The sequence below is a fragment of the Hemiscyllium ocellatum genome, chromosome 2 (genome assembly GCF_020745735.1).
Source record: "Hemiscyllium ocellatum isolate sHemOce1 chromosome 2, sHemOce1.pat.X.cur, whole genome shotgun sequence".
Taxonomy (NCBI): domain Eukaryota; kingdom Metazoa; phylum Chordata; class Chondrichthyes; order Orectolobiformes; family Hemiscylliidae; genus Hemiscyllium; species Hemiscyllium ocellatum.
In genome coordinates this window covers 65,169,635-65,194,919 of record NC_083402.1, presented here as the reverse complement: position 1 = coordinate 65,194,919, position 25,285 = coordinate 65,169,635, and the positions used below count along the sequence as shown (strand labels likewise).

The 25,285-nt window shown below is 42.4% G+C and overlaps 1 protein-coding gene across 2 annotated transcripts in view; it reads right to left on the bottom strand.

The window, feature by feature from the left end:
* The window catches only part of man2a1 (mannosidase, alpha, class 2A, member 1), a 219,479-nt gene extending 207,430 nt beyond the window's left edge, over window positions 1-12,049 (bottom strand). Inside the window, exons 1-2 of one of the 2 annotated variants that reach the window (XM_060837306.1) lie at window positions 10,892-12,049; window positions 10,641-10,781 (exon numbers count right to left, since the gene is read on the bottom strand). In XM_060837306.1, the coding sequence (XP_060693289.1) occupies window positions 10,641-10,781; window positions 10,892-10,894 (144 nt within the window). In that variant the 5' untranslated portion in view covers window positions 10,895-12,049. Of the gene's footprint in view, window positions 1-10,640 lie in introns of both variants that reach the window. The other variant, XM_060837296.1, reaches the window with a different exon arrangement.
* Between the last annotated feature and the right edge of the window lie 13,236 nt (window positions 12,050-25,285).

Sequence of the window (25,285 nt, the reverse complement as noted above, 5' to 3'; positions counted from 1 at the left end):
ATATTACAGAAGCTCAGCAACAACCTACAGAAAAGCACAGCTACACTACTTCACACTACACACCAAGTTAAATCAGCAGTGGCTGATAGTACCAAACATTCTCTCAATATCTGTCGGGGGATTTCAACTGGGGGACATAATTTAAAAGCAGGACCTCCTTTGAAAGTGGAGATCAGGAGTGATTGGTTTTTCCTCATTGGGTCAATAGTTTGCAGAATTCTCTTCCTTCGTAAACAGTGGAGGCTGTGTCACTGAATTTATTCGAGAGTGCATGTGACAGACTTTTAAAAGACAAGGGAGTCATTGATTATATGAGACAGACAGGAACAAATCAACCATGAGTGAGTTCCAGATTCCCACAACCTCTAGATGAACTTCTTTTCCCTCGCATATCCCCTCTAAACCTCCTGTTCCTTACCAATCACTGATCTTTCCCACAAGGGGAAGAGTTCCTTCTGGTCTACCCTGACTGTACCCATCATAATTTTATGTCCTGCCCTCAATCTCCTCTGCTCCAACAGCAATCTCTCTCCATAACTAAAAGTCTCTAGCACAGGCAAGATCTTGCGAAATGCCGTCCACCCTCTCTCTAATGACATCACATCCCTTCTGTAATGGGTACAGTTCTGGAATTCACATTGGTTAGCCATAGCCAGAGTAATGTTTTATACCCAGTTTCCGCAAGATCTTTTGCTCTAAAACTATATGCCTTGACTAATAAAGGCAAGTATACCATATTCCTTTATAACCACTTTATTCATATAAACGATTTGGAGGTATGGCTAATAAATGTGCAGATGACACCAAAATTGGTGGTGCAGTGGACAGCAAAGAAGATTACCTCAGAGCACAAAGGGATCTTTATCAAATAGGACAATGAGTGGCAGATGGGTTTGATTGAGGTAAATGTGAGATGCTGTATTTTAGGAGAGCAAATCAGGATATCACTTATATACTTAACGGTAAGGTTCTGGAGAGTGGTGCTGAACAAAAAGACCAGGGGTGCAGGTTCATAGTTTCTTGAAAAGTGGAATCACATGTAGACAGAATAGTGAAGGCAGCGTTTGGTATGTTTGCCCTTATTGGTCAGTGCATTGAGTACAGAGGTTGGGATGTCATGCTGTGTATATACATAACATTGGTTAGGCCACTTTTGGAATATTATATCCAATTCTGGTCTCCCTGCTACAGGAAAGATGTTGTGAAACTTGAAAGGGTTCAGAAAAGATTTACAAGGATACTGACAGGATTGGAGGGTTTGAGCTATAGGGAGAGGCTGAATAGGCTGGGGCTGTTTTCCCTGGGGTGATGGGCTGAGAGTTGATCTTATGGAGGCTTATAAAATCATTGAGGACATGAACAGGACAAATAGCCATGGTCTTTTCCCTGGGTGGTGAAGTCCAAAACTAGAGGGCATAGGTTTAAGGAGAGAGGGGCAAGATTTAAAAGGGACCGAAGGGTCAACTTTTTCACAGAGGCTGGTACATGTATGGAATGAGCTGCCAGAGGAAGTGGTGGATGCTGGTAAAACAATTAAAAGGCATTTGGATGGGTATGTGAAAAGGAAGGTTTCCAGGGATATGGACCAGACACTGGCAAAGGGACGAGATGAATCTAGAATATCTGGTCAGCATGGGTGAGTTGGACTGAATAGTCCATTTCCATGCTCTTTGACTATGACCTTTCCAGATAACTTAAGAGACCAGTGTACATACACACCAAGATCCCTCTGAGCTTTGGTGCTTTCCAGAGTCATACAGTTTGTCATCTATTCTCTTGCCTTGTTTATCCTGCCAAAATACATCCTCTCACATTTATTCAGATTGAATTCTATTTGCCACTGAACAACCCATCTGACTAGTCTGTCTATATCCTCCTGTTGAAAATGTGTTGCTGGTCAAAGCACAGCAGGCCAGGCAGCATCTCAGGAATAGGGAATTTGACGTTTCGAGCATAAGACCTTCATCAGGAATCCTGATGAAGGGCTTATGCTCGAAACGTCGAATTCCCTATTCCTGAGATGCTGCCTGGCCTGCTGTGCTTTGACCAGCAACACATTTTCAGCTGTGATCTCCAGCATCTGCAGACCTCATTTTTTACTCCAAGATTATATCCTCCTGTTATCTATGACGACCCTCCTCACTATTTACCATCCCACCAATTTTCGTATCATTCATGAACTTACTGATCAACCTTCCTGCATTCAAAGCCAAATTGTCTAAATACACAACAAACATCAAAGGCCCCAAAGCTGAAAGCTTGTGGAACTCCATTGTATACAGGTTACCAGTCATAAAAACTAGTACTATGCCTCAATCGTCATTCTGTTTTCTGACACTCCGTCAAATCTGGATCTAATTAGCCAAATTTCCTTGGATCCCATGGATTCTTAACTTTGCTATAAGCCTCCCATTTGGGATCTTATTAAAAGCCTTGCTTAAGACCAAATGGGTTACAGTAACAACAACCTGGTCACCTCTTTGAAAAATTCAATTCAGTCAGTCAGACATGACTTCCCCTTACCAAAGTAATGCTGTGGTTGATTAATCCCTGCCTCAATCAGATTAATTCTGTCCCTCAGAATTGCTTCCAAGTTTCCCCATCATTGAGATTAGACTGACTGGCCTATAGATTCCTGATTTGATCTCTTGGTCCCTTTTTGAATAATGCTACAACATGGACTGTTTTGCAATCCAGTGGCACGTTTCCTGTGGCCAGTGAAGAATTGCAAATTATTGTTAGCACCCTTGCTATTTACTTCCTTCCTTACTCCCTCACTCAACATAAGATATATTTCATCTGGTCCTGGATATTTACCTATGGTTAAGCTTGTCAGACCCCTCAGAACCTCCTGTCTATGCCAATTTTAAAAATTGTATCTTAGTCCTTTTCCCCAAATTTCTACACCCACATTATCCTTCTGACACAAAGTATGCATTAGAACCCTGCCAACGTCATCTGGCTCGACAAAATTATCACTGGCCGTACTCTTTTATTTAACGATTTTATTTTATCTGCCATTATTGTTTCATGCCCCTTTCCACTCTCGTAATATCCATTTTGAAGTGCTCCCTTCCACATTCTGCACTCCTGTAGAAGTTCGACTGTTGTGAGCCTTTGGTATCAGTCCCTTTTTCTTAATTCATTCCTTGGTATCGAGGGTTCAGAGGATTTGATGGTCCACCTTTTATTTTTATTGGAACAGGTTGGCCCTGTACTGTGCATCTTCCCTTCTTGATTGAATCCCAGTGCTCTGATATATCTACCTAAATGTATCTGCTTTCAGTCTACTCTGGCCAAACCATACGTGAGCTTATTAAAGTTACTTTCCACAGCTGAGAGCTTTGATGTCAAGTCCATCCTTGGCCTTTTCCGTAACAACTTTGAATTTAACAACTGTGATTGCTGCCTGAAAAACATTTCTCTATTGATACTTCAACCACTTGCCAAGCTTCATTACCGAACATTAAGATAAGATTAGATTCCACTCTCGAGTGTGGAAACAGGCCCTTCGGCCCAACCAGTCCACACTGACCCTCCGAAGAGTAACCCAACCAGATCCACTTCCCTCTGACTAATGCACCTAACACTATGGGCAATTTAGAATGGCCAATTCACCTGACCTGCACATCTTTGGATTGTGGCAGGAAACTGGAGCACCCGGAGTAAACCCATGCAGTCACGGGGAGAACGTGCAAACTCCACACAGACAGAACCTGGGACCCTGACGCTGTGAGGCAGCAGTGCTAACCACTGAGTCACCAGTCCAGGACTACTCTCTCTCAGAGGGCATTCTACATACTGATTTAAAAAGGTCTCCTGGAAACATTTGAAGAATTCTGATCCTTCTATACTGTGTGGAGCTTGCACATTCTCCCAGTGTCTGCATGGGTTTCCTCCGGGTGCTCCGGTTTCCTCCCACAGTCCAAAAATGTGCAGGTTAGGTGAATAGGCCATGCTAAACTACCCGTAGTGTTAGGGCAAGGGTAAATGTAGGGGAATGGGTCTGGGTGGGTTGCACTTCGGCGAGTTGGTGTGGACTTGTTGGGCCGAACAGCCTGTTTCCACACTGTAAGTAATCTAATCTAATCTAAACCGTTCACACAATAACCATGTTACTTCGACATTTCCCTAAATTTTGCTGACATATCTGCTCTTCTATTTCTCTCTGGCCACTCCCAACAATGTGTTTGGTCCTCCTTTGTTTTTAAGTTTATCTACATGGCCTCATTTCAAGAGTTTTCTAAGATGTCGTGAAACTTGAAAAGGGTTCATAAAAGGTTTACAAGGATATTGCCACGGTTGGAGGATCTGAGCTACAGGGAGGCTGAACAGGCTGGGGCTATTTTTCCCTGGAGCGTCAGAGGCTGAGGGGTGACCTTATAGAGGTTCACAAAATTATGAGGGGCATAGATAGGATAAATAGACAAAGTCTTTTCCCTGGGGTCGGGGAGTCCATTGCTAGAGGGCATAGGTTTAGGGTGAGAGGGGAAAGATATAAAAGAGACCCAAGGGGCAACTTTTTCACGCAGAGGGTGGTATGTGTTGGGAATGAGCTGCCAGAGGATGTGGTGGAGGCTGGTACAATTGCAACATTTAAGAGGCATTTGAATGGGCATATGAATAGGAAGGGTTTGGAGAGACGCAGGCCAGGTGCTGGTAGGTGGGACTAGATTGGGTTGGGATATCTGATCAGCCTGGACGGGTTGGACCGAAAGGTCTGTTTCCATGCTGTACATCTCTATGACTATGATTCTATGGCATATCTCCTTACTGCTATAATTGATTCCATGATCAATACTGCAATATCCTTTTCTCTTTTACCTCTTTCCCCACCTCATCCGAAAACCCTATATTCTGGAATCTTGAGCTAATTCTGCATCTCTCTCAACTGTGTTTCAGTGATAGCAGTTGTATCATACCCCCACTTTTAATTTGTGCCTTCAAGACATCTGCTTTGTTAATCAAGACTCCTTGCATTAAAATAAATACCATCTAACCTTGCCAAACTCCTTTGCACCTTATCTAGCCTATAATTTTTATGTCTTCTTGACTCCCTTTTTGTCTCTTTTAATTTTGGCTTTTCATCTCCTCCTGCTGAACCTTCTCTCTGGGTCTCATCCTAATTATTTTAGCTGTTATTGGTGTTTCAGTAAATGCTATTAATGAGGTTAAGTTTCAAGTAATTCTGTTTTCTGTTGAATCTGTCTTGTGATACATGTAAACCCCCAAATCCACTTTCTGGATCAGTGGTGCTGGAAGAGCACAGCAGTTCAGGCAGCATCCAACGAGCAGCGAAATCGACGTTTCGGGCAAAAGCCCTTCATGAGGAATAAAGGCAGTGAGCTGGAAGCGTGGAGAGATAAGCTAGAGCAGGGTGGGGTGGGGAGAGAGTAGCATAGAGTACAATGGGTGAGTGGGAGAGGAGATGAAGGTGATAGGTCAGGGAGGAGAGGATGGAGTGGATAGGTGGAAAAGAAGATAAGCCGGTTGGACAAGTCCGGATAAGTCATGGTGACAGTGCTGAGCTGGAAGTTTGAAACTAGGATGAGGTGGGGGAAGGGGAAATGAGGAAGCTGTTGAAGTCCACATTGATGCCCTGGGGTTGAAGTGTTCCGAGGCGGAAGATGAGGCGTTCTTCCTCCAGGCGTCTGGTGGTGAGGGAGCGGCGGTGAAGGAGGCCCAGGACCTCCATGTCCTCGGCAGAGTGGGAGGGGGAGTTGAAATGTTGGGCCACGGGGTTTGTTAAAATGAATAAAGTTGGAGACCATCACTTTAACTATGAATAAATACAAAATGGAAGCAAGAACATAGAACTTTTCATTGATCTTGCACCAAAGTGAATATTGTTAACTATTGAAGGGGCAAGGTAATTAGTTAGTCTAGCGCAGCAGGTCAGGTAGCATCCAAGGAACAGGAGATTTGACGTTTCGGGCATAAGCCCTTCCTCAGGAATGAGGAAAATGTAGGCTAAGATAAAAGGTAGGGAGGAGGGATTTGGGGGAGGGGTGATTGAGATACAATAGGTGGAAGGAGGTCAAGGTGAGGGTGATAGTCCGGAGTGGGATGGGAGTGGAGAGGTTAGGAAGAAGATTGCAGGTTAGGAAGGCGGTGCTGAGTCCGAGGGATTTGACTGAGACAAGATGGAGGGAGGGGAAATGAGGAAACTGGAGAAATCTGAGTTCATCCCTTATGGTTGGAGGGTTCCCAGGCGGAAGATGAAGCGCTCTTCCTCTAACCGTCGTGTTGTTATGGTCTGGCGATGGACGAGTCCAAGGACCTGCATGTCCTTGGTGGAGTGGGAGGGGAAGTTAAAGTGTTGAGCCACGGGGTGGTTGGGTTGGTTGGTCCAGGTGTCTCAGAGGTGTTCTCTGAAACGTTCTGCAAGTAGGCGGCCTGCGTCCCCAATATAGAGGAGGCCACATCGGGTGCAGCGGATGCAATAGATGATGTGTGTTGAGGTGCAGGTGAATTTGTGGCAGATATGGAAGGATCCCTTGGGGCCTTGGAGAGAAGTAAGGGAGGAGGTGTGGACACAAGTTTTGCATTTCTTGCGGTTGCAGGGGAAGGTGCCGGGAGTGGAGGTTGGGTTGGTGGGGGTTGTGGACTTGACGAGGGAGTCACGGAGGGAGTGGTCCTTTCGGAACGCTGATAGGGGAGGGGAGGGAAATATATCCCTGGTGGTGGGGTCCGTTTGGAGGTGGCAGACATGACGGCGGATGATACGCTGTATATGGAGGTTGGTGGGGTGGTAGGTGAGAACCAGTGGGGTTCTGTCCTGGTGGTGGTTGGAGGGGCGGAGGAGCGGGAAGTGGAGGAAATGTGGTGGTGGGCATCGTCGATCACGTCTGGGGGGAATCTGCGGGCCTTGAACAAGGAGGCCCTCTGGGCTGTACGGTATTGAAACTGGTCCTCCTGGGAGCAGATGCAGCGGAGACGAAGGAATTGGGAATATGGGATGGCGTTTTTACTGGGGGCAGGGTGGGAGGAGGTGTAGTCTAGGTAGCTGTGGGAGTCAGTCGGTTTATAGTAGATGTCCGTGTTAATTCAGTTGCCCGAGATAGAAATGGAAAGGTCTAGGAGGGGGAGGGGGGAGTCTGAGACGGTCCAGGTGAATTTGAGGTCGGGGTGGAAGGTGTTGGTAAAGTGGATGAACTGTTCAACCTCCTCTTGGGAGCATGAGGCAGCGCCGATACAGTCATCGATGTAGCGGAGGAAAAGGTGGGAGGTGGTGCCAGTGTAGTTGCGGAAGATGGACTGTTCCAGATATCCTACGAAGAAGCAGGCATAGCTGGGGCCCAGATGGCCTCCTTCTTCAAGGACTGCAGATTCCCCCCAGACCTGATCGACGATGCCCTCCACCACATTTCCTCCACTTCCCGCTCCTCTGCCCTTGAGCTCCGCCCCTCCAACCACCACCAGGACAGAACCCCACTGGTTCTCACCTACCATCCCACCAACCTCCATATACAGCGTATCATCCGCCGTCATGTCCGCCACCTCCAAATGGACCCCACCACCAGGGATACATTTCCCTCCCCTCTCCTATCAGCGTTCTGAAAGACCACTCCCTCAGTGACTCCCTCGTCAGGTCCACACCCCTCACCAACCCAACCTCCACTCCCGGCACCTTCCCCTGCAACCGCAAGAAATGCAAAACTTGCGCCCACACCTCCTCCCTTACCTCTCTCCAAGGCCCCAAGGGATCCTTCCGTATCCGCCACAAATTCACCTGCACCTCAACACACATCATCTATTGCATCCGCTGCACCCGATGTGGCCTCCTCTATATTGGGGAGACAGGCCGCCTACTTGCGGAACATTTCAGAGAACACCTCAGACACCCGGACCAACCAACCCAACCACCCCGTGGGCTCAACACTTCAACTCCCCCTCCCACTCCACCAAGGACATGCAGGTCCTTGGACTCGTCCATCGCCAGACCATAACAACACGACGGTTAGAGGAAGAGCGCCTCATCTTCCGCCTGGGAACCCTCCAGCCATAAGAGATGAACTCAGATTTCTCCAGTTTCCTCATTTCCCCTCCCTCCACCTTGTCTCCCTCGAACTCAGCACCGCCTTCCTAACCTGCAATCTTCTTCCTGACCTCTCTGCCGCCACCCCACTCCGGCCTATCACCCTCACCTTAACCTCCTTCCACCTATCGCATTCCCAACGCCCCTCCCCCAAGTCCCTCCTCCCTACCTTTTATCTTAGCCTGCTGGACACACTTTCCTCATTCCTGAAGAAGGGCTAATGCCCGAAACGTCGAATCTCTTGTTCCTTGGATGCTGCCTGACCTGCTGTGCTTTTCCAGCAACACATTTTCAGCTCTGATCTCCAGCATCTGCAGACCTCACTTTCTCCTCCAATTAGCTAGTCTATACTCATCAATCACTGTTGGAATTACAATTCTCAAACAGATCAAAGATTTTACTTTGAGTTACCAAGCTTATTTCACTTCCGCAAATGGTCCAATTTATTTTCTTTCATTTACAGAACATGGTATATTTCCTGTTAGGGGCCATACATGGGGCCATTGTGAATGACACAAAGATTGCCAGTACTTTGACAGTGAAGAGGAAAGTGTTAGGTTACAAGACAACATAAACAGATTAGTCAGATGGGCAGATCTGTAGCAGATGGAATATAGCCCTGATTAAATATGAGGTGATGCATTTTGGAAGAAGGAACAAGACAAAGGAATACTTAATGAATAATAGAACACAAGGAAGCTCAAAGGGTGCGCGCCCACAGATCTTTACAGGTGAGGGGACAGGTTAATAGGGTAGTTAAGGAATACGGGATGCTAGCCTTTATCAATTGTGACTTAAGATTATAAGGGCAGAGAAGTCATGTTGAAGCTGTACAAAGCACTGACCAAGCCTCAGCTGGAGTACTGTGTATAGTTCTAATAGCCACATTATAGGAAAGAAATGATTGCACTGGGAGGTATGCAAGAGTTAATCGGGATGTTGCCAGTGATGGAGTACTTCATAGCTGGAGGCTGGATAAGCTTGGGTTGTTTTCTTTGCAGCAGAGAAGGTTGAAGGGGGACCTGATAAAGGTATATGTGCTTATGAGTATGTGCAGTGCGAATAGAAAGCAGCTGTTCCTTTTTGTCAAATGGTCAAAGACAAGAGGGCATAATTTTGAAGTGAAAGGTGGGAGGTGAAAAAGAAAGTTGAAGAAAAGCTTTTTAACCCAAAGTCTTATGGTAATCTGGAATGCACTGCTAAGAAGTATAGTTGAGGCAGGAAACCTCAATCTTTAAAATGCGCTTGAATGAGCACAAAAGTGTCAAAAAATCCCAGGCTATGGGCCTAGTGTGGGAGAGTGGGACTAACATAGGTGGAAGTGTATTTTAGTGGCATAATCTCAATGGGTCTCCTTTGTATGATTCTTTGAGTTACAAATGCAGGCAATTCTGACAGCAGAAAAACAATGCAGATTTATTACAGGAGCAGTGAGCATGGGAGAGACAGAATGTGCAAGAAAACACTCCTCCAATCCAGCTCCTCTTTCCCCAGCACTGCTGACCCTCAAAAGAACATAATCCATAATCGGAACAAAGATGATACAGTGTTAATGTCACTGGACTGATAACTCAGAGGGCAGGTTAATGCTTTAGTGCTATGCATTAAAATCCAATCGTGGCACCTGGTGGAATTTAATTCCAATTAGTTTCAATAAAGGCAAGTGCAAAACTATCCTCAATTTTTGTCAAAATCCAACTGGTTCACCAATGTCTTTTAAGAAAAACAATCTGCAATCCTTACCTGGTCCAGCCTAAATGTGACTCCAGATCCTCCAATGAGCTTAAACATACTCACTCAAAGATCATTTTTCATAGCCCTCTGTAGTGCAGAATTCCAAAGGAACACAACATTCAGAGTAAAAACAAAAGTCTAATGTTGAACCTAAGTGACATCTTCCTTACTGTTAGACTATGTCCCCTAGTTTTAGACTCGTGACCAGGAGATATATCTTACCTGCATCTATCCTGTTTATCCTTTTAAGCATTTTGTTGGTTTCAATTAGATCACCTCATTCTTTGAGATTCAACAATAGAGGCCCAGTTTGCTCATTTTCTCTTTGTGAGACAGTGTCGTCACCACCTCCCCTCTTCCCCTGCCCCCATATGCCACTATTTATTCCTAATTACTCAGCCAAAATGTGTTTGTTCAATTCACATTACAAAATACTGAATCTTTAACCCATTGTTATTTGCGCACCATTCCCTGTGCAAATTGACTGTTTCCTCCATTATATTTAAAAATCCTTAAAAGTGGCTGTAAAATGTTTTGCCACATTGTGATTGGTGTTATTTCAAATAAAATTTTAACCAAATAAAACTCTTCAATGCACCTGTGAAAACGGGACAATGGGGGAGGGATTTTGAAGTGGCATAAACTTGCCCTTCCCTCATACCACGATGTATTTTTGAATAAAGACAAAAACAAATAGAACGAAAACCTTGCTCAAATAGTTACATACAAGAGGCTTTAATTTCTACCCGTAACTCCAAAATAAGTTGTTAATCTGTTAAAGAGAGAAAAGTATTCTACGGCGCACAACAGTTTTTATTCGCAGCAACCACAAACGTAATGAACGTACAAGTTATTTATGAACACTTACATTTGGAAATAGCCCTCCTTTCTTCACATTCTTTGGGTGATCGAACGGAACATGGTCGAGCATTAAGTACAAGGAAAATATCACCACGCAGAATATGGCACTTCCAAATAGTGTGAATTGTCTGCTCAGTTTCATTTTTATCTTTTTAAACATGAAATACATAAACACATTAGCATTTGGACAATAATATTTCAATACTTCTGAATGGTGTAAAAAGTTCCTCCAGAAAGGACACGCAGAGTAAATTGTACCATTAGACGAACCAGCAAACAGGAAGCAAACGTTTTCCTGTCACATGCACCGAGTGGCAGAATCACATAGAAATTCCAAGCAGGTTTCAAACGCGCCTCCCACTGAGCTCTACTGCCAAAAAAAAACAACTTTGTTGTATCCCAATGTCACTGCTATCGTTCTAAATATATAAGTCTTGGTATATAATATCTTCTGAAGTTATTGGGCAAAAGTGGACCTGAGCAAGTTACGTGGAGGCATAATGTTGGAAACAAGAGTTGCGAAAAACTGAAGCTCTACTAGGTGCGCAAAAACCTGTTATAAATGTTTAGTGTTTCTAAGACAGGCGGTATAGAGACTCCTGGGGCAGCTGTTTATTGTTTCACACACCCCTTTTCACTCCTCTGTATCCAACCGGTTTTCAGTAAATTGAAAGCTGATATGACTACTATTTTGCCACACGATGTTCATAGTGATTAATCTCGCCGATCTTTACTGTATATTTTTTTCCTGTTGCCCCAGTCTCTCAGGAGTTAATCGGTTTCAGTACATTTTGAATTGTTTGGGTAAATCATTTACCTTGTTGAATGTACAAAATCTACTTTATCGGTGATCTCCGTCGTAGCCTGATGTCACATTCGGTTTTCCCACCTCGCCCCCTAAATTAAATGAGCAAACGATAACGTTCCGTAAATGCAATTTTATTTTTGTTAGCCGAATGTCATTTTTTTTCAAATCTGAGCAGATCCGTTCTACTTCCTCCTCGGAAAAGATGTTTTCTTAAAATGTATTTTTCGAAATATAAATATTTAGATACGTATTTAAATACGGTTAGTTCCTTTGTTAACGAACGAATGTTGCTTTTGTCAAACCAAAACATCAGCGATTAACCAATTCCGTGGTGAGGTACGGAGACGTCGAACCCTGCAGCTTCCTCCACTCGGCACCAACAGCTTTCGTGTTCTCTTTCTTTTCCTTCCAGCCTACATCAAATGCTGGTTCGGGCCATTACCCACCTACTCTCGTGGCTTATAAACATACTTTTAAAAACTCGACGGGTAACTGTAATGTATTTTATTTACATATTATTGTAATGTGTGCGTTGTGAATTATGTTCCGTTCCGCTTTCTCCCTGCCCCGAATTTTCAAAACAATTTTGTCCGTTACTGATTTCCATTCGAACTCCAACCAAACTTCCGTCTCGCGCACACGCTTGGTCACGTGGACTCAGGCCATGGCACGCATGCGGTCGTTTCCAGGAGAGCCGTTGAGTGTTGTGATGCGGATGATCAACAGTGGAAGAGAAAACATGTCTGCGAGTTCATGTCCTTCGATCCAGAGGTTGACAAAATAAATTGAGAGACGGAGCAGTGTCATTGTTAGTTTGTGGATTCTGGATTAGTGGTGCTTAAAGAGCACAGCAGTTCAGGCAGCATCCAAGGAGCAGCGAAATTAACGTTTCGGCCAAAAGCCTTTCATCAGGCTTTTGCCCGAAGCGTCGATTTCGCTGCTCCTTGGATGCTGCCTGAATTGCTGTGCTCTTCCAGCACCACTAATCCAGAAATCTGGTTTCCAGCATCTGCAGTCATTGTTTTTACCTCATTGTTAGTTTGAGCGAGGGAGGTAGTATATGGAAACACAATAGCCGTGCCGTCAATAAACGTAATGAGGAGGTGCTGGTGTTGAACTGGGGTGGACAAAGTCAAGAGTCACACGACACCAGGTAATAGTCCAACAGGTTTATTTGAAATCACAAGCTTTCCAACCGCTGCTCCTTCGTACCTGACAAAGGGGCTGTACTTCAAAAACTTGTCATTTCAAATTAACCTGTTGGCTGTAATCTAGTGTTTTCTGACCTTATCAATAAATGTGAAATACTGGGTAAAGTTTAAGCTGAAGTGACAGGAGCAGTGAACATTTCGTTTATGGATGTTATATTGTTGTCTGTTTCTTCCTGGTTTATTTAATGTTCCTTGGTGAAATTGTCTACAAATAGCAGTAACAATTATATTTTTAATCTGTGTGGCATTTTAAAATTGTTTATGGTTCTGTGTTGGAGTGATATCAAAACAAAATTTGATATCCAGTTTTGATGAAGAGTCGTCTAGGCTTGAAATGTTGGCTTGATTTCTCTCAACGGATGCTGCCGGACTGACTGTGATCTCCAGCACTTTTCGTTTTCAGTTTAAATTCCAGCATCTGCTCCTACAAAATTCATCAGTTCAGTGATGTGATTAAAAGAGGTACATTATAATGTGTAATTTAGGGAGCAAGAACAGTTTGGTGGTAGGGGGCTAGAATTGGGAAGTTCGAGCCCAAGGGTCTGGCAGCTGAAGATACAACATACTGAAGCACATAAAATTTTTAAAACAAAGATATTTCAGAAAGTTGTGGTGCTGCAGGAGATTGCAGAGATAGGGAGGGGTAAAAGCAGTGGAGGAATTTGAAACCAAGATGCAATTTTTCAAGTAAATACATTGTCTGACTGTCAGCTAATGGGTCAAGAGTGTGGAACTGGAAAAGCACAGCAGGTCAGGCCTCATCCGAGGAGCAGAATAATTGACATTTCAGACAAAAGCCCTTCATCAGGACACAACTCTAATCTCCAGCATCTGCAGTCCTCACTTTCGCCAGTTAGCTAATGGGTGATGGCTGAATGGAACTTGGTGTGAGTTATGACACAAAACCCAAGCATTAGGTTAGCTCACGTTTATTCAAGATTGGAGGTCAGCTGGAAAAGTTAGTATGGTCACCATCCCCTAATTCAAAATTTTCCATTTTATTTCAAATTAGAGGATGCATTTTAAAACAGGTTTGTTCTAAACCCAATTTTCTTAATAGCATGTATACCTCCAGATCCTTGTGATTCTACAAGCTGTCTTGAATCCTTTTGTTTTACATTGCCTGACTTGAATTTTCATATTAAAATAAATCACTTCACACTTCTCTGCATTAAATTCATTTAACACTTGTCTACTTGTTTCACCAAGATGTACCATTTTGAAGTTGACTACTTTATTTTTCTCAGCTTTTTGTGTTGTCATCTGTGAGTTTTGAAATTATGCCATCTATGTCCAAATTTAGGTCAAGGGAAAAAAAGTTTCCTAACATTAACTCCCAGAGTACTCCACTGTATATATTTCTCAAATCTGAGAAACAATAGTTTACCACCAGTTTCTATTTCCTGTTACTCAGCCAAATTTTTATTCAACTTGCCACTATCTGTTTTGTTCCATGAACTCCATCTTAGTCTACTTTATCATAAGCCTTTTGGAAATCCAAGTATACCATAGATACTTCCTATGTATAGGAAGGTGCCAATGTTGGACTGGGTTGGACAAGAGCAGGTGTGAGACAACGCCAGGTTTTAGTCATAGAGTCATAAAGATGTACAGCATGGAAACAGACATTTCAGTCCAACTCGTCCATGCTAACGAAATATCCCAACCCAATCTAGTCCCACCTGCCAGCACCTGACCCATATCCCTCCAAACCCTTCCTATTCATATACCCATCCAAATGCCTTTTAAATGTTGCAATTGTACTAGCCTCCACCACTACCTCTGGCAGTTCATTCCATACACTTACCACCCTCTGCGTGAAAAAGTTGCCCCTTAGGTCTCTTTCACTCCGGCCTATCACCCTCACCTTGACCTCCTTCCACCTATCCCACCTCCATCGCCCCTCCCCCTAGTCCCTCCTCCCTACCTTTTATCTCAGCCGGCTTGGCTCTCTCTCTCTTATTCCTGATGAAGGGCTTATGCTCGAAACGTCGAATTCTCTATTCCTGAGATGCTGCCTAACCTGCTGTGCTTTGACCAGCAACACATTTGCAGCTGTGATCTCCAGCATCTGCAGACCTCATTTTTTACTCGAAGATTTTAACCTACTGCGAATCCTCTTACAAGGATGCCTTCCTTGAAGAAGCTCTCTTCCTCCCTCTACAAGGATTTCAGTGAGTCCCTCTCTCACTGCACCCCCCAGGTCATCTCCTCTGCACAGAAGCTCTTCAGCCACGTTCTCAAACAGACCCGTTACCACAGCCACATCTCCTTCCTCAGCACCTGCCTAAGGAACCGACTGATCCCACACGGACTCCGAACTACATTCTCCAGCTTCCTCATTTCCCCTCCCCCCACCTTGTCTCAGTCGGTTCCCTCAACTCAGCACCGCCCTCCTAACCTGCAATCCTCTTCCTGACCTCTCCGCCCCCACCCCACTCCGGCCTATCACCCTCACCTTGACCTCCTTCCACCTATCCCACCTCCATCGCCCCTCCCCCTAGTCCCTCCTCCCTACCTTTTATCTCAGCCGGCTTGGCTCTCTCTCTCATTCCTGATGAAGGGCTTATGCTCGAAACGTCGAATTCTCTATTCCTGAGATGCTGCCTAACCTGCTGTGCTTTGACCAGCAACACATTTGCAGCTGTGATCTCCAGCATCTGCAGACCTCATTTTTTACTCTTTTATATCTTTCCCCTCTCACCCAAAACCTATGCCCTCTAGTTCTGAACTCCCAGGGAAAAGACTTTGTCCATTTATCCTTCCATGCCCCTCATGATTTTATAAACCTCTATAAGGTCACCCCTCAGTCTCCACACTACAGGGAAAACAACTCCAGCCTATTCAACGTGTCCCTATAGCTCAAATCCTCCAACCCTGGCAACATCCTTGTAAATCTTTTCTGAACCCTTTCAAGTTTCACAACATCTTTCCAATAAGAAGGAAACCAGAATTGCACACCATATTCCAAAAGTGACTAACCAATGTCCTGTACAGCTGCAACATGACCTCCCAACTCCTGTACTCAATATTCTGACCAATAAAGAAAAACATACCAAATGCTTTATTTTCTATCCTGTTTACCTGTGACTCGACTTTCAAGGAGCTGTGAACCTACACTCCAAGGTGTCTTTGTTCAGCAACACTCCCTAGGACCTTACCATTAAATGGATAAGTCCTGCTAAGATTTGCTTTCCCAAAATTCAGCACCTCATATTTATCAAAATTAAACTCCATCTGCCACTCCTCAACCCATTGGCCCATCTGATCAAGATCCCATTGTAATCTGAGTTAACCTTCTGCGCTGTCCACTACACCTCCAATTTTGGTGTCATCTGCACACTTATTAACTATACCTCCTATGTTCACATCCAAATCATTTATATGAATGACGAAAAGTAGTGGACCCAGCACCAATCCTTGTGGCACTCCCTTGGTCACAGGCCTCCAGTCTGAAAAACAACCCTCCACCATCACCCTCTGTCACCTTTGAGCCAGTTCTGTATCCAAATGGCTAGTTCTCCCTGTATTCCATGAGATCAAGTCCAATGGGTTTATTTGAAATCAGAAGCTTGCTCCCTCACCCGACAAAGGGGCAATGCTTCAAAAGCTTCTGATTTCAAATAAACCTGTTGGACTATAATGTGTTGTCTGACTTCTGTACTTTATAGGATGAATACTGCTAAACCTGAGAGGGCATAGAAAAAAGTTATAAGGATGTTGCTGGGATCAGAGGGTTTGAGCTGTGGTGAGAAGCTGAATAGGCTGAGGTACTTGTCCCTGAAGCATTGGGACACTGAGGGGTGACCTTATAGAGGTTTATAAAATCATGAGAGGCATGGATAGGATGAATAGCTAAGGATTTTTTTGTATGGTGGTGGAGTCCAAAACTAGAGGGCATAAACTTAAGGTGAAAGTGGAAAGATTTAAAAGGGACTTAAAGGCAACTTTTTCACGCAGAGTATGATGCTTGTATGGTAAGAGCTGCCACAGGAAGTGGTGGAGGCTGCTGCAATTACAACATTTACAAGGCATCTGGATGGTTATATGAATAGGAAGGATTTAGAGGGATATGGGCCAAATTCTGGTAAATGGGTCTAGATTGATTTAGGATATCTGGCTAGCATGGATGCGTTGGACCAGAGGGCCTGTTTCTGTGCAGTATATCTCTATGACTCTGAATGGATTTAATCAAGTTTGTCTGTGGCAGTAAAATCACAATCTCAAAACTCAGCTCTTCAGGCAAAGAAAGGTGGCGGAGAACTTGTTGCAATTGCAAACGTAATTCAACCTCCAAAGTATGCATTCTATTCTTAAATAATATTTAATCTTCACAGAGTTATGTTAAATTGAAGAATATGTTTTATTAAAGTACGTGATCTAATGAAAGGACATGGGTGTGACAAAGTAAATCTGTTTCTCTCCCCGCAGATGTTACCAGCCCTGGTGAGTATTTCCAGCAATTTGTGTTTATATTTCCAGTATATGCAATAATTTGCATTTGAACATATTTTATATTTAACTCGTGTTTTTCTCTCTCTATCTTTTTCTGCATTTTTTGGTTTTACTTGTAGAATTATGGTGGTAAAGCTGATATTATGATGATCTTTCAGGATATACCTTCTGATTTGTAAAAATGTTATGATTTGAAGTTGTATATTTACAACTTATGATAAACAAGAGGGAACATGTGATCTGTTGAGTTGTAAGGAGCACTCTCAGCCATTCAATGAGATCACGATCTGATAACCTTCATCTGCACATCTTTTCCCAAAAATCTCGATACATTTGCTGATTAAAAATCTGTCTATCTCAGCCTTCAATGCACTTGACAATCCCGCCTTAACAGCCCTCTGTGGTAAAGAATTCCATAGATTGACTACCCTCTGAAAGAAAAAAAACTCTTATCTCTGTCTTAAATGAGAGATCCCTTACTCTAAAATTATGTGTTCTGGTCATAGGATCTCCCACAAGGGAAAACAACCTCTTAGCAACCGCCCTTTAAGCCTCCTCAGAATGTTATAGGTTTCAATAAGATCTCTGGCATTCTTCTAAACTTCAAGGAGTACAAGCCCAATCTTCTTTACCTTCCTTGATAAGAAGAACTCTCCATCCCTGGAATTATATTCACTACTTGCTTTCCCACCCGTGAATTAATATTTACAATTCAGGACAATTTTAGCGGTTGTTTGTGTACAATCACAAGACTTAAAGTCTTCTGAAATCCTGAAATCCCCCCCCCATAAAAATTTCAATAATATCAAGATTGCTGGTAGTTGTGCTGAAATCTGCACATATGTTTCCAAGATGAAAGATTGTTTTGTTCAGAGATGGATAATTAGCATATTTATTTGGAAACAGGGTTGCTTCCCCTTGCTATTGAAAAGATGATCAAATTACTGGCTTTCATATAATATTACAGACAGTTGCAACTTTGGTCTCATGTCATTTACAGCTTGCTGAGAGCAAGAAGAAATAAATGTTAGCCATGTCTGAACTTTGTGCAGAGAATATACTAACTTCAGAATTAGAATTAGGTTTTATTGTCATGTGTACTCAAGTACAGGGATACAGGAGTCCAGTGAAAAGTATACAATGTTGCCATTCCTGGCACCAACATAGGTACAAAGGTACTTCGGTACAAAATGTTAGGTACAAGAAAAATAAAGAAATAAGTTAAAACTTCAACAATACAGTTCTTCATAGTATAACGGAGAAAATTAAACAAAGAAAGTTAAAGCTTACCATTAAAGTCGCCTTTAGCCATGGGCTTGCAGATGATCCACACAGAGCTTTCCCAATTCTTTGACCTGGCCTGGGCTCGATCTCCTCCATGCTGCCGTCTCACAGTCCATCGCCAGAGTCCCGTCGCCAGTCACTGACCGCCATCCAGGTTCAGCCGCCTCGCCACCAACCACTCTGGACCTTGACAATGCTGCCAACTGCTTAAGATTCCACCCAGCTCACCAGCCACCGTCCCTAAGTGCCAAAGTTCTGCTCTGGACTTCAGCTGCTGCCATGCTCAATACCCTGAAGCCATTCCCTCTATGACCAAGGTCCCTTCAGAAGATATGTACAAACAAAACAAATTAAAAATCTGAAGAAAAAAAGTGAAAAGAAGAAAAGAAAATAGATGAGTAGTTGAGCCCTAGGCTCAGAGCCCAGAAGTTGCCTACTCTTCTGCTACCTTCTTGCTTTATCTATACATATAATTATCATTAGGCAATAGAGAGGACTGCAGAAATTGGAAACCAGAGTTTAGATCAGAGTGGTGCTGGAAAAGCACCGCAGATCAGGCAGCATCCGAGGAGCAGAAAAATCGGTGTTTCAGGCAAAAGCGCTTCATCAGGAATCATTAGCCACGCAGAACAATGTAGGAGTTTGTACTCAGTTTAGAGACGGGTTGTGAGGGAGAAAAGGCTGGAAGGTTTGCCTACCCTTGGAACTAACAGAATAAACCTACAGTAACCGTCATTGTGAATGGCCTGGGTGAAGACTGGGATAAATGCATGTGTCTGTCCAAAGCCAAGTCAAGGAGGAGATGAAGTAAGAAGGCAGTGAGATTTAAAACTGTGCTGAGGAGTTCATACTCATGAGATATTAAATAAAGTTTGGAGTGTTGCTTAGCCAAAAACTAACAGAAGGATTCCTGTGATATCTTATACCTCAAAATAGCTGGAGCAATGAAGAAAAAAAAATCAAATCAAATGCTGGAGTGCTGATGCATACTTAGTTTGGTTCCAAAGTAAAAAATGAAGTTTTTGGTTCAATGCATAACACTGTAGATTAGATTATTCAGATAATAATAACTGGAAATGGAAGGGTCAGTCTAGCACAGAAGGCGGCTATTTGGCCCGTTACATCTGTGCTGTGTCTTTGTAGAGCATGTCAATCAATACCATTTTGTAGCTCTGACCCTGTAATTGTTACATTGTCTTCCTCAGTGCCATCAAATTTATTTTGAAATCATGAATTATCTCATTGATCAACTCTTGTCGGCAGAGTATTCCAGGTCATTACCACTTGCTACATTAAGAAGCTTTTCCTCCCATCCTCCTTATCACAAGTCTGAGCTCTGTCACATAGTTCCTTGTAATTCAGTTAATGGAAACAGCTTTTCTTTGTCTACCTTATCCAAACCAATTATATCCTTGTCTACCTTTATCAAATCTCTATCTCAGTCTCAAAACTGAAACACCACGACATTGGACATATGAAGTAAGAACAAAAATGTCTGGAAGAAATAACAGGCCAGGCAACAAGAAGCATGAAAGGTTAGCAAAATGAAATTTTAAAGTTTTTGTTTCCATGAATGCTGGGTTTTTCCAGTTTCTTTGGTTCTTACCTCCTTTGATCTCCTTTGGTCCAGGATAACAACTTCAGCTTCTCAAACCTAAACTTGCACTTATATTATGTTTATTCATTCACAGGATGTGGGCATCACTGTCTATGCAAGTACTTATTTCCCATCCCTAATTGCCCTTGAGAAAGCAATGGTGAGCTGCTTTATTTAATCTCTGCAGTGTTATCAGGGATAGGTGCAGTTAGGAAGGAAGTTTCAGGATTTTGATGGTGAAACAGTGAAGCAACAGCAAGACAATTCCAAATCAATATGGTGAGTGGCTTGGAAGAGACTTTATATGCATGGTGCTCACAGGTATTTGCTGCCCTTCTGGTTGGTAGAGGTCATAGCGTTGGAAGGTACTGTTGAAAAAGTTGTGGTGTTGAAAAGGCATTACTACACCCTGTAGATGGTACACATTGTTGCCATTGTATCAGGATTGAATATTGAAGATAGTGGTGGGGTGTGTGAAGAACAATATATAACTTGAAATTTAATTTGAGTTTTGTATTTTTTTGGATTAAGAAGGGAAAAACACCGTTTTAGAGTCTTATTTGTGAGCTTAATGCCTTGGTTTGAAGGACACTGGTATTTTAGGGAGGTTTTACAGTCTTTGAAATGAACAGCTGGTGGCTAACAATTCAATCTATCATAAAAGAAGCTAGAGAGGATTGAAAAAAAAACGACTGGAGCCTGGCGACACAAGTTGTGTGATATGCAGAGATACAGAACAATCCATAAAGTCAGTCAGTCTGATGAGTACCAGGGAACGAAGAATTGCTGGAACCTGAACTTAGGGAACTTGTGTTTGCTTTGAAGTTCATACGGTGCAGAGAGTGCACCAACATAACTACCACTAAATGTGTGCTAATCCTAATTTCTTGCACTTCTCCCATATGATATTTCAAATGCCCATCCAACTATTTTTTAAAGCTTGTAAGGTTCCCAGCCTCCACTACCTTCCCAGACAGTGCATTTCAGATTCCTACCACCCACTGAGTGAAAACATTTTTTCCCAAATCCTTTCTGAATCTCCTGCTCCTTCCCCTAAAACTATGCCCTCTTGTGATTGACCCTCAACCAAGAGGAACAACTGCTCTTTATGCACCTTGTCCATGCCCCTCTCAATGTTATACACCTCAATCATGCCCCCTCCCCTGCTCTAAAGAAAACAATACAAGCCTGTCTAGTCTCTCCTTGTTGCTCAGTTTCTCAATCTCAGGCAACATCCTGATGAACCTCATCTGTACCTCCTCTAATGCTGTCACCTCCTTCCTGTGGCGAGGTGACCAGAATTGCACACAGTACTCTAGCTGCGGCCTAACCAAAGCTCAATACAACTCTAATATTACTTCCTTGCTTTTATATTCCATGCCGGAGTGTTACAGATAGTAGTGAGTTTAGTTTGCAGTTGGTTTAGGTGGCTCAAAGAGGGATACCAGCTGAAGGAAAATAGCACCAAATGAATCCCAGAAATTCATTAAAAGGAAGCTGGTTAGATCTGAACCAGCTTTGATGAGATGATATCTTTGCAGAGATAGTGGCAATTCTTCACTGAGTTTCAGGTGTTTCTTAGGATATTTGCTGGAATAAAAGGAATAATGGGAATTTGATTTTGTTTCTATATATGCAATCAAGTATTTCCAACATTTTAACCTCATATAATATAGTTGATTTCTTTTCTTTGTTTTAATTCTTTCAATTCCAAGTAAATAGCCACCTCTTGTGAATGTGTTCAATAACTGAACTCCACAGATTAAATAAAATCAAAAATAACAAATCAGGTTTCACTCTGAGATTTAACTTGTATTCACATCAGTTCTGTTTGTAAAGTGGGGGCTCATCCAGCACTAAAATTCCTTGAATTTAAAGGGATCTGAGCATCCCGAAGGAAATAAATAAGTGGAGGTACTGGGCAGAGAACTAGAGCAATTGTTGCAAAGTGTATTATATCATTTGGAATTTTTCAAAGGTTTTGACAATTTTAAAGACATTTGTGAGAGTGGAAAATGTAACAATGGATTGTTTAAAATAATTGAATGAGGCTAAACTGAGAGGGTTGGCAGATAAATTAAAGTCAGACATAAAAGCAGGAACTTATAAAAATGAGATGTTTAAAGTGATTACCCATCATTAATAAGTAAAAAGTGAGAAATCAGAACATAATGCAACACAGCTGGAACTCCGTTATAAATGTAAAATCTTGAAATTGAGGAAAGAGAAATAGGGTAAAAAAGATTTAGAGGAAGAAATGAAGTAAAGAGGAGAAAGAGAAGATAATGAGGAAAGAGAAATGAAAATAAGAAAGTTTAATTGGCAAGTGATGAGAAAGAGCAACATAAAGGGAAATAGAATTTCAAAAAAAAATAACTCCAGTGAGAGAGAGAGAAATCTGGACAGCAAGATTGGGCTCGAGGAAAGCTTACGTTAATAGTTCAGCAGATGATTCCGACTCCACTGAGGAATTTGATTAAACTTTTAATCTTCAATTCTAAACTCACAGCAGAGTATTGAAAGATATTTCACCACATTTGGAAAGATGAATGTGAAATTGAATTGGCTAAAATCTGAAGAAAGGAAACAACATGGAACAGTAAAGGAAAGTTTGACACAATAGCTGCAGATGGTACTGAAATAATGAGGACTTTATGCCATCCTGAGGTTCAAAGGCAGCTGCACTATAGTAGAGATATTGAAGCAACAGAGAAGGTCCACATGACTTTACGAGGATGCCCTCTGATGTGAGGAGGTGTAAATGCTGAAAAAAGGCTCTAGAAACTGTTTTTGTTCGAGAAAAATGTTAAAACATGATTTGTTAAAGGCATTTAAAATTATGAGGGACTGCGATTGAAAGACCATGCAGTTTCCAGTGATTCAGTGGTTAGAATTGGAGAACCTGTATGTAAGATTAGTTGTCAGCAATGTAGGACAAGTGCTAGAATTTATTTTGTGTAATCAATCATTATCACATTACAGGAGTTATTAATTAAAACAGTGATTATAGCAGGACTTTTTTTCAGTACTACAAAAATCCATCCACCATAATATTTCTGGAAATGTAAAAGAAACCCTAGATTTACTGATGATGTGGAGGAGCCGGTATTGGACTGGGGTGGACAAAGTTAAATAGTAAGTCAGGTAGCTGTGAAGGAGCAGTGCTCTAAAAGCGAGTGCTTCCAAATAAACCTGTTGGACTATAACCTGGTGTTATGTGATTTTTAACTAGATGTGTTGTTGCATTTTTGACCATGTTGCAGCTGCAGAATGGAAGGAGATCTAAGGCATTAGATGATTAAAAGGGGGATAATTGGATATGGAAACAGGTAGGCACATGGAATTAATATATTAATTATATCGAGGATAAACACCAGTATTAAACTTTCTTGATGTGGCCAGTGTGGTCTTTGATATTGAAGGTGATTGAGGTTTGCCTGGAGCATCAAGTGTAACTCATGAAGGTTTCTCTTCTGATCTGGAACATCTTCATTGACAACCTTATGCACTGGCTGAGTCTTGGAGAACTTTTTCCCCAAACTGAGTCTGCAGCAGGTAACAAGACAACCAATGAGAGGGGAACAAACAATTTGACTTCACTCTCACCAATCTACCTGTTGCACCCAATGTACCTGTCCTTTATGGTATTTGTAAGAGTAACTGCTGCAGAATCTTCGTGGGGATTAGGTTTGTTTTTGTATAGAGGATATCCTCCAATATAATCTGTGACACTACTATGTGTTAAACAGGATAATCTCACATATGGTTTTTCAAAACAAGACAAGTATGTGTTACCTTCGTATAATCAACAGATGAAATCAAAGGTCTGCAGTATTTTCAGATCTCAACATGATGACGGACAAACAGGAGGAGGAGGCTCATCAAGTAACCCCATCCAGAATGATGAGTGTACCCGGCACATCACTTCAAAAGATAAGCTTGAAACATCATAATCATTTTCAGCCAGAAGTGCCAAGTGGATAATCCATCTTGATTTCCTCCTGACAACGCAAAGAACAATATGGAGAATTGCTCAATAAATTGCATTGGTGTATTACCTCCACAGAGGTAAGTAAAAATACAAACCTTCCAATTACCACCCCATCAATTTACTTTTAAAGATTAGCAAAGTGATAAAAGACATCAGCAGTTCGCATGTGGCACTTTCCTAACTACATCCTGCTTCATTTGCATTCTGCCAGGGAATTCAGAGGTGAAAGTGATTGGTGTTATAGTGATTAGAATAATGGCCAGGTGGATCAGATTGAGTATGAGATCCCTAATTGGAGTTCTTAAAATGGGCCAATCAGGGAGCCCTGCCTGACAAATGTAAACAGGAGTGTCAGAAATTCACACTATTCTAGGGACTGACTGTGAGTTGGCTGGTCAGAGTCCATATAGGTTGAGTTGGTGATGGGATACCATGTACGAATAGAGTTACTTAAGTGGTAACGAGAGAAAAGAGGAAGTTCCTGAAGAAAATTTGTTCACAACAGTTCTCTTTAAGTTGGAGTAAGCATTTCTGATATAATGCCTTTATTTGGAAAGCTGAACATGTTTAATCCTGCTGTCAAAGACTGGGCCAGTATGTGGAAAGAATGAGTTTGTCTTTGCTGTGCAAATGACATTGAGACAATCAGTAATTTCTCTGACTGCTTGCAAGCCTAACTTGCCCTGAGGCACCAGACACTAAAACCTTTCAAGAATTGATTTATTTATTTAAGGAATATTACGAACCTGACCTCTAATTCTGTGACACTATTAGTTTTATTTGGCAGTTTGACAACCAGAGGAATCCCTATCGGAATTTTTGATGAGGTTAAGATGACTAACTGAGGCATGTGATTTTGGGTGTGAGATTAATGTCAAAACTATGCAAAAACACCTACTAACACAAGCTCATCTGGACTTCAAACAGGCGCTACAACTGGCTTTGGCATTAGGAAATGCAGCAAGTCGAGTACATGAGCTACACGGTATCCTGATGGAAGTGGACACTCTCACCTGACCAACTGAGCTTGGGGAACACCACTTGAGTGAAAGCAATCGCATTGTCTCACACAGGACATATCCTGAGCGAAGGAATCTCTGGTCAGCCTACAATAAAAACGCAAAACAAAGCTGTGCCTCAGCCAAATGGCTAAAATGTTATTCCGAATCCTGGCCAGCAAACCATTGTCGTTGTTGCTGGTATGCAGACCTGAGATAACAAAGGAATCCTACAAGGCTACCTTGAGTAAGAAAACTCAGGCACATCCTGGAAAATCCACCCACATATTGTTTGGAACAGTTTAATT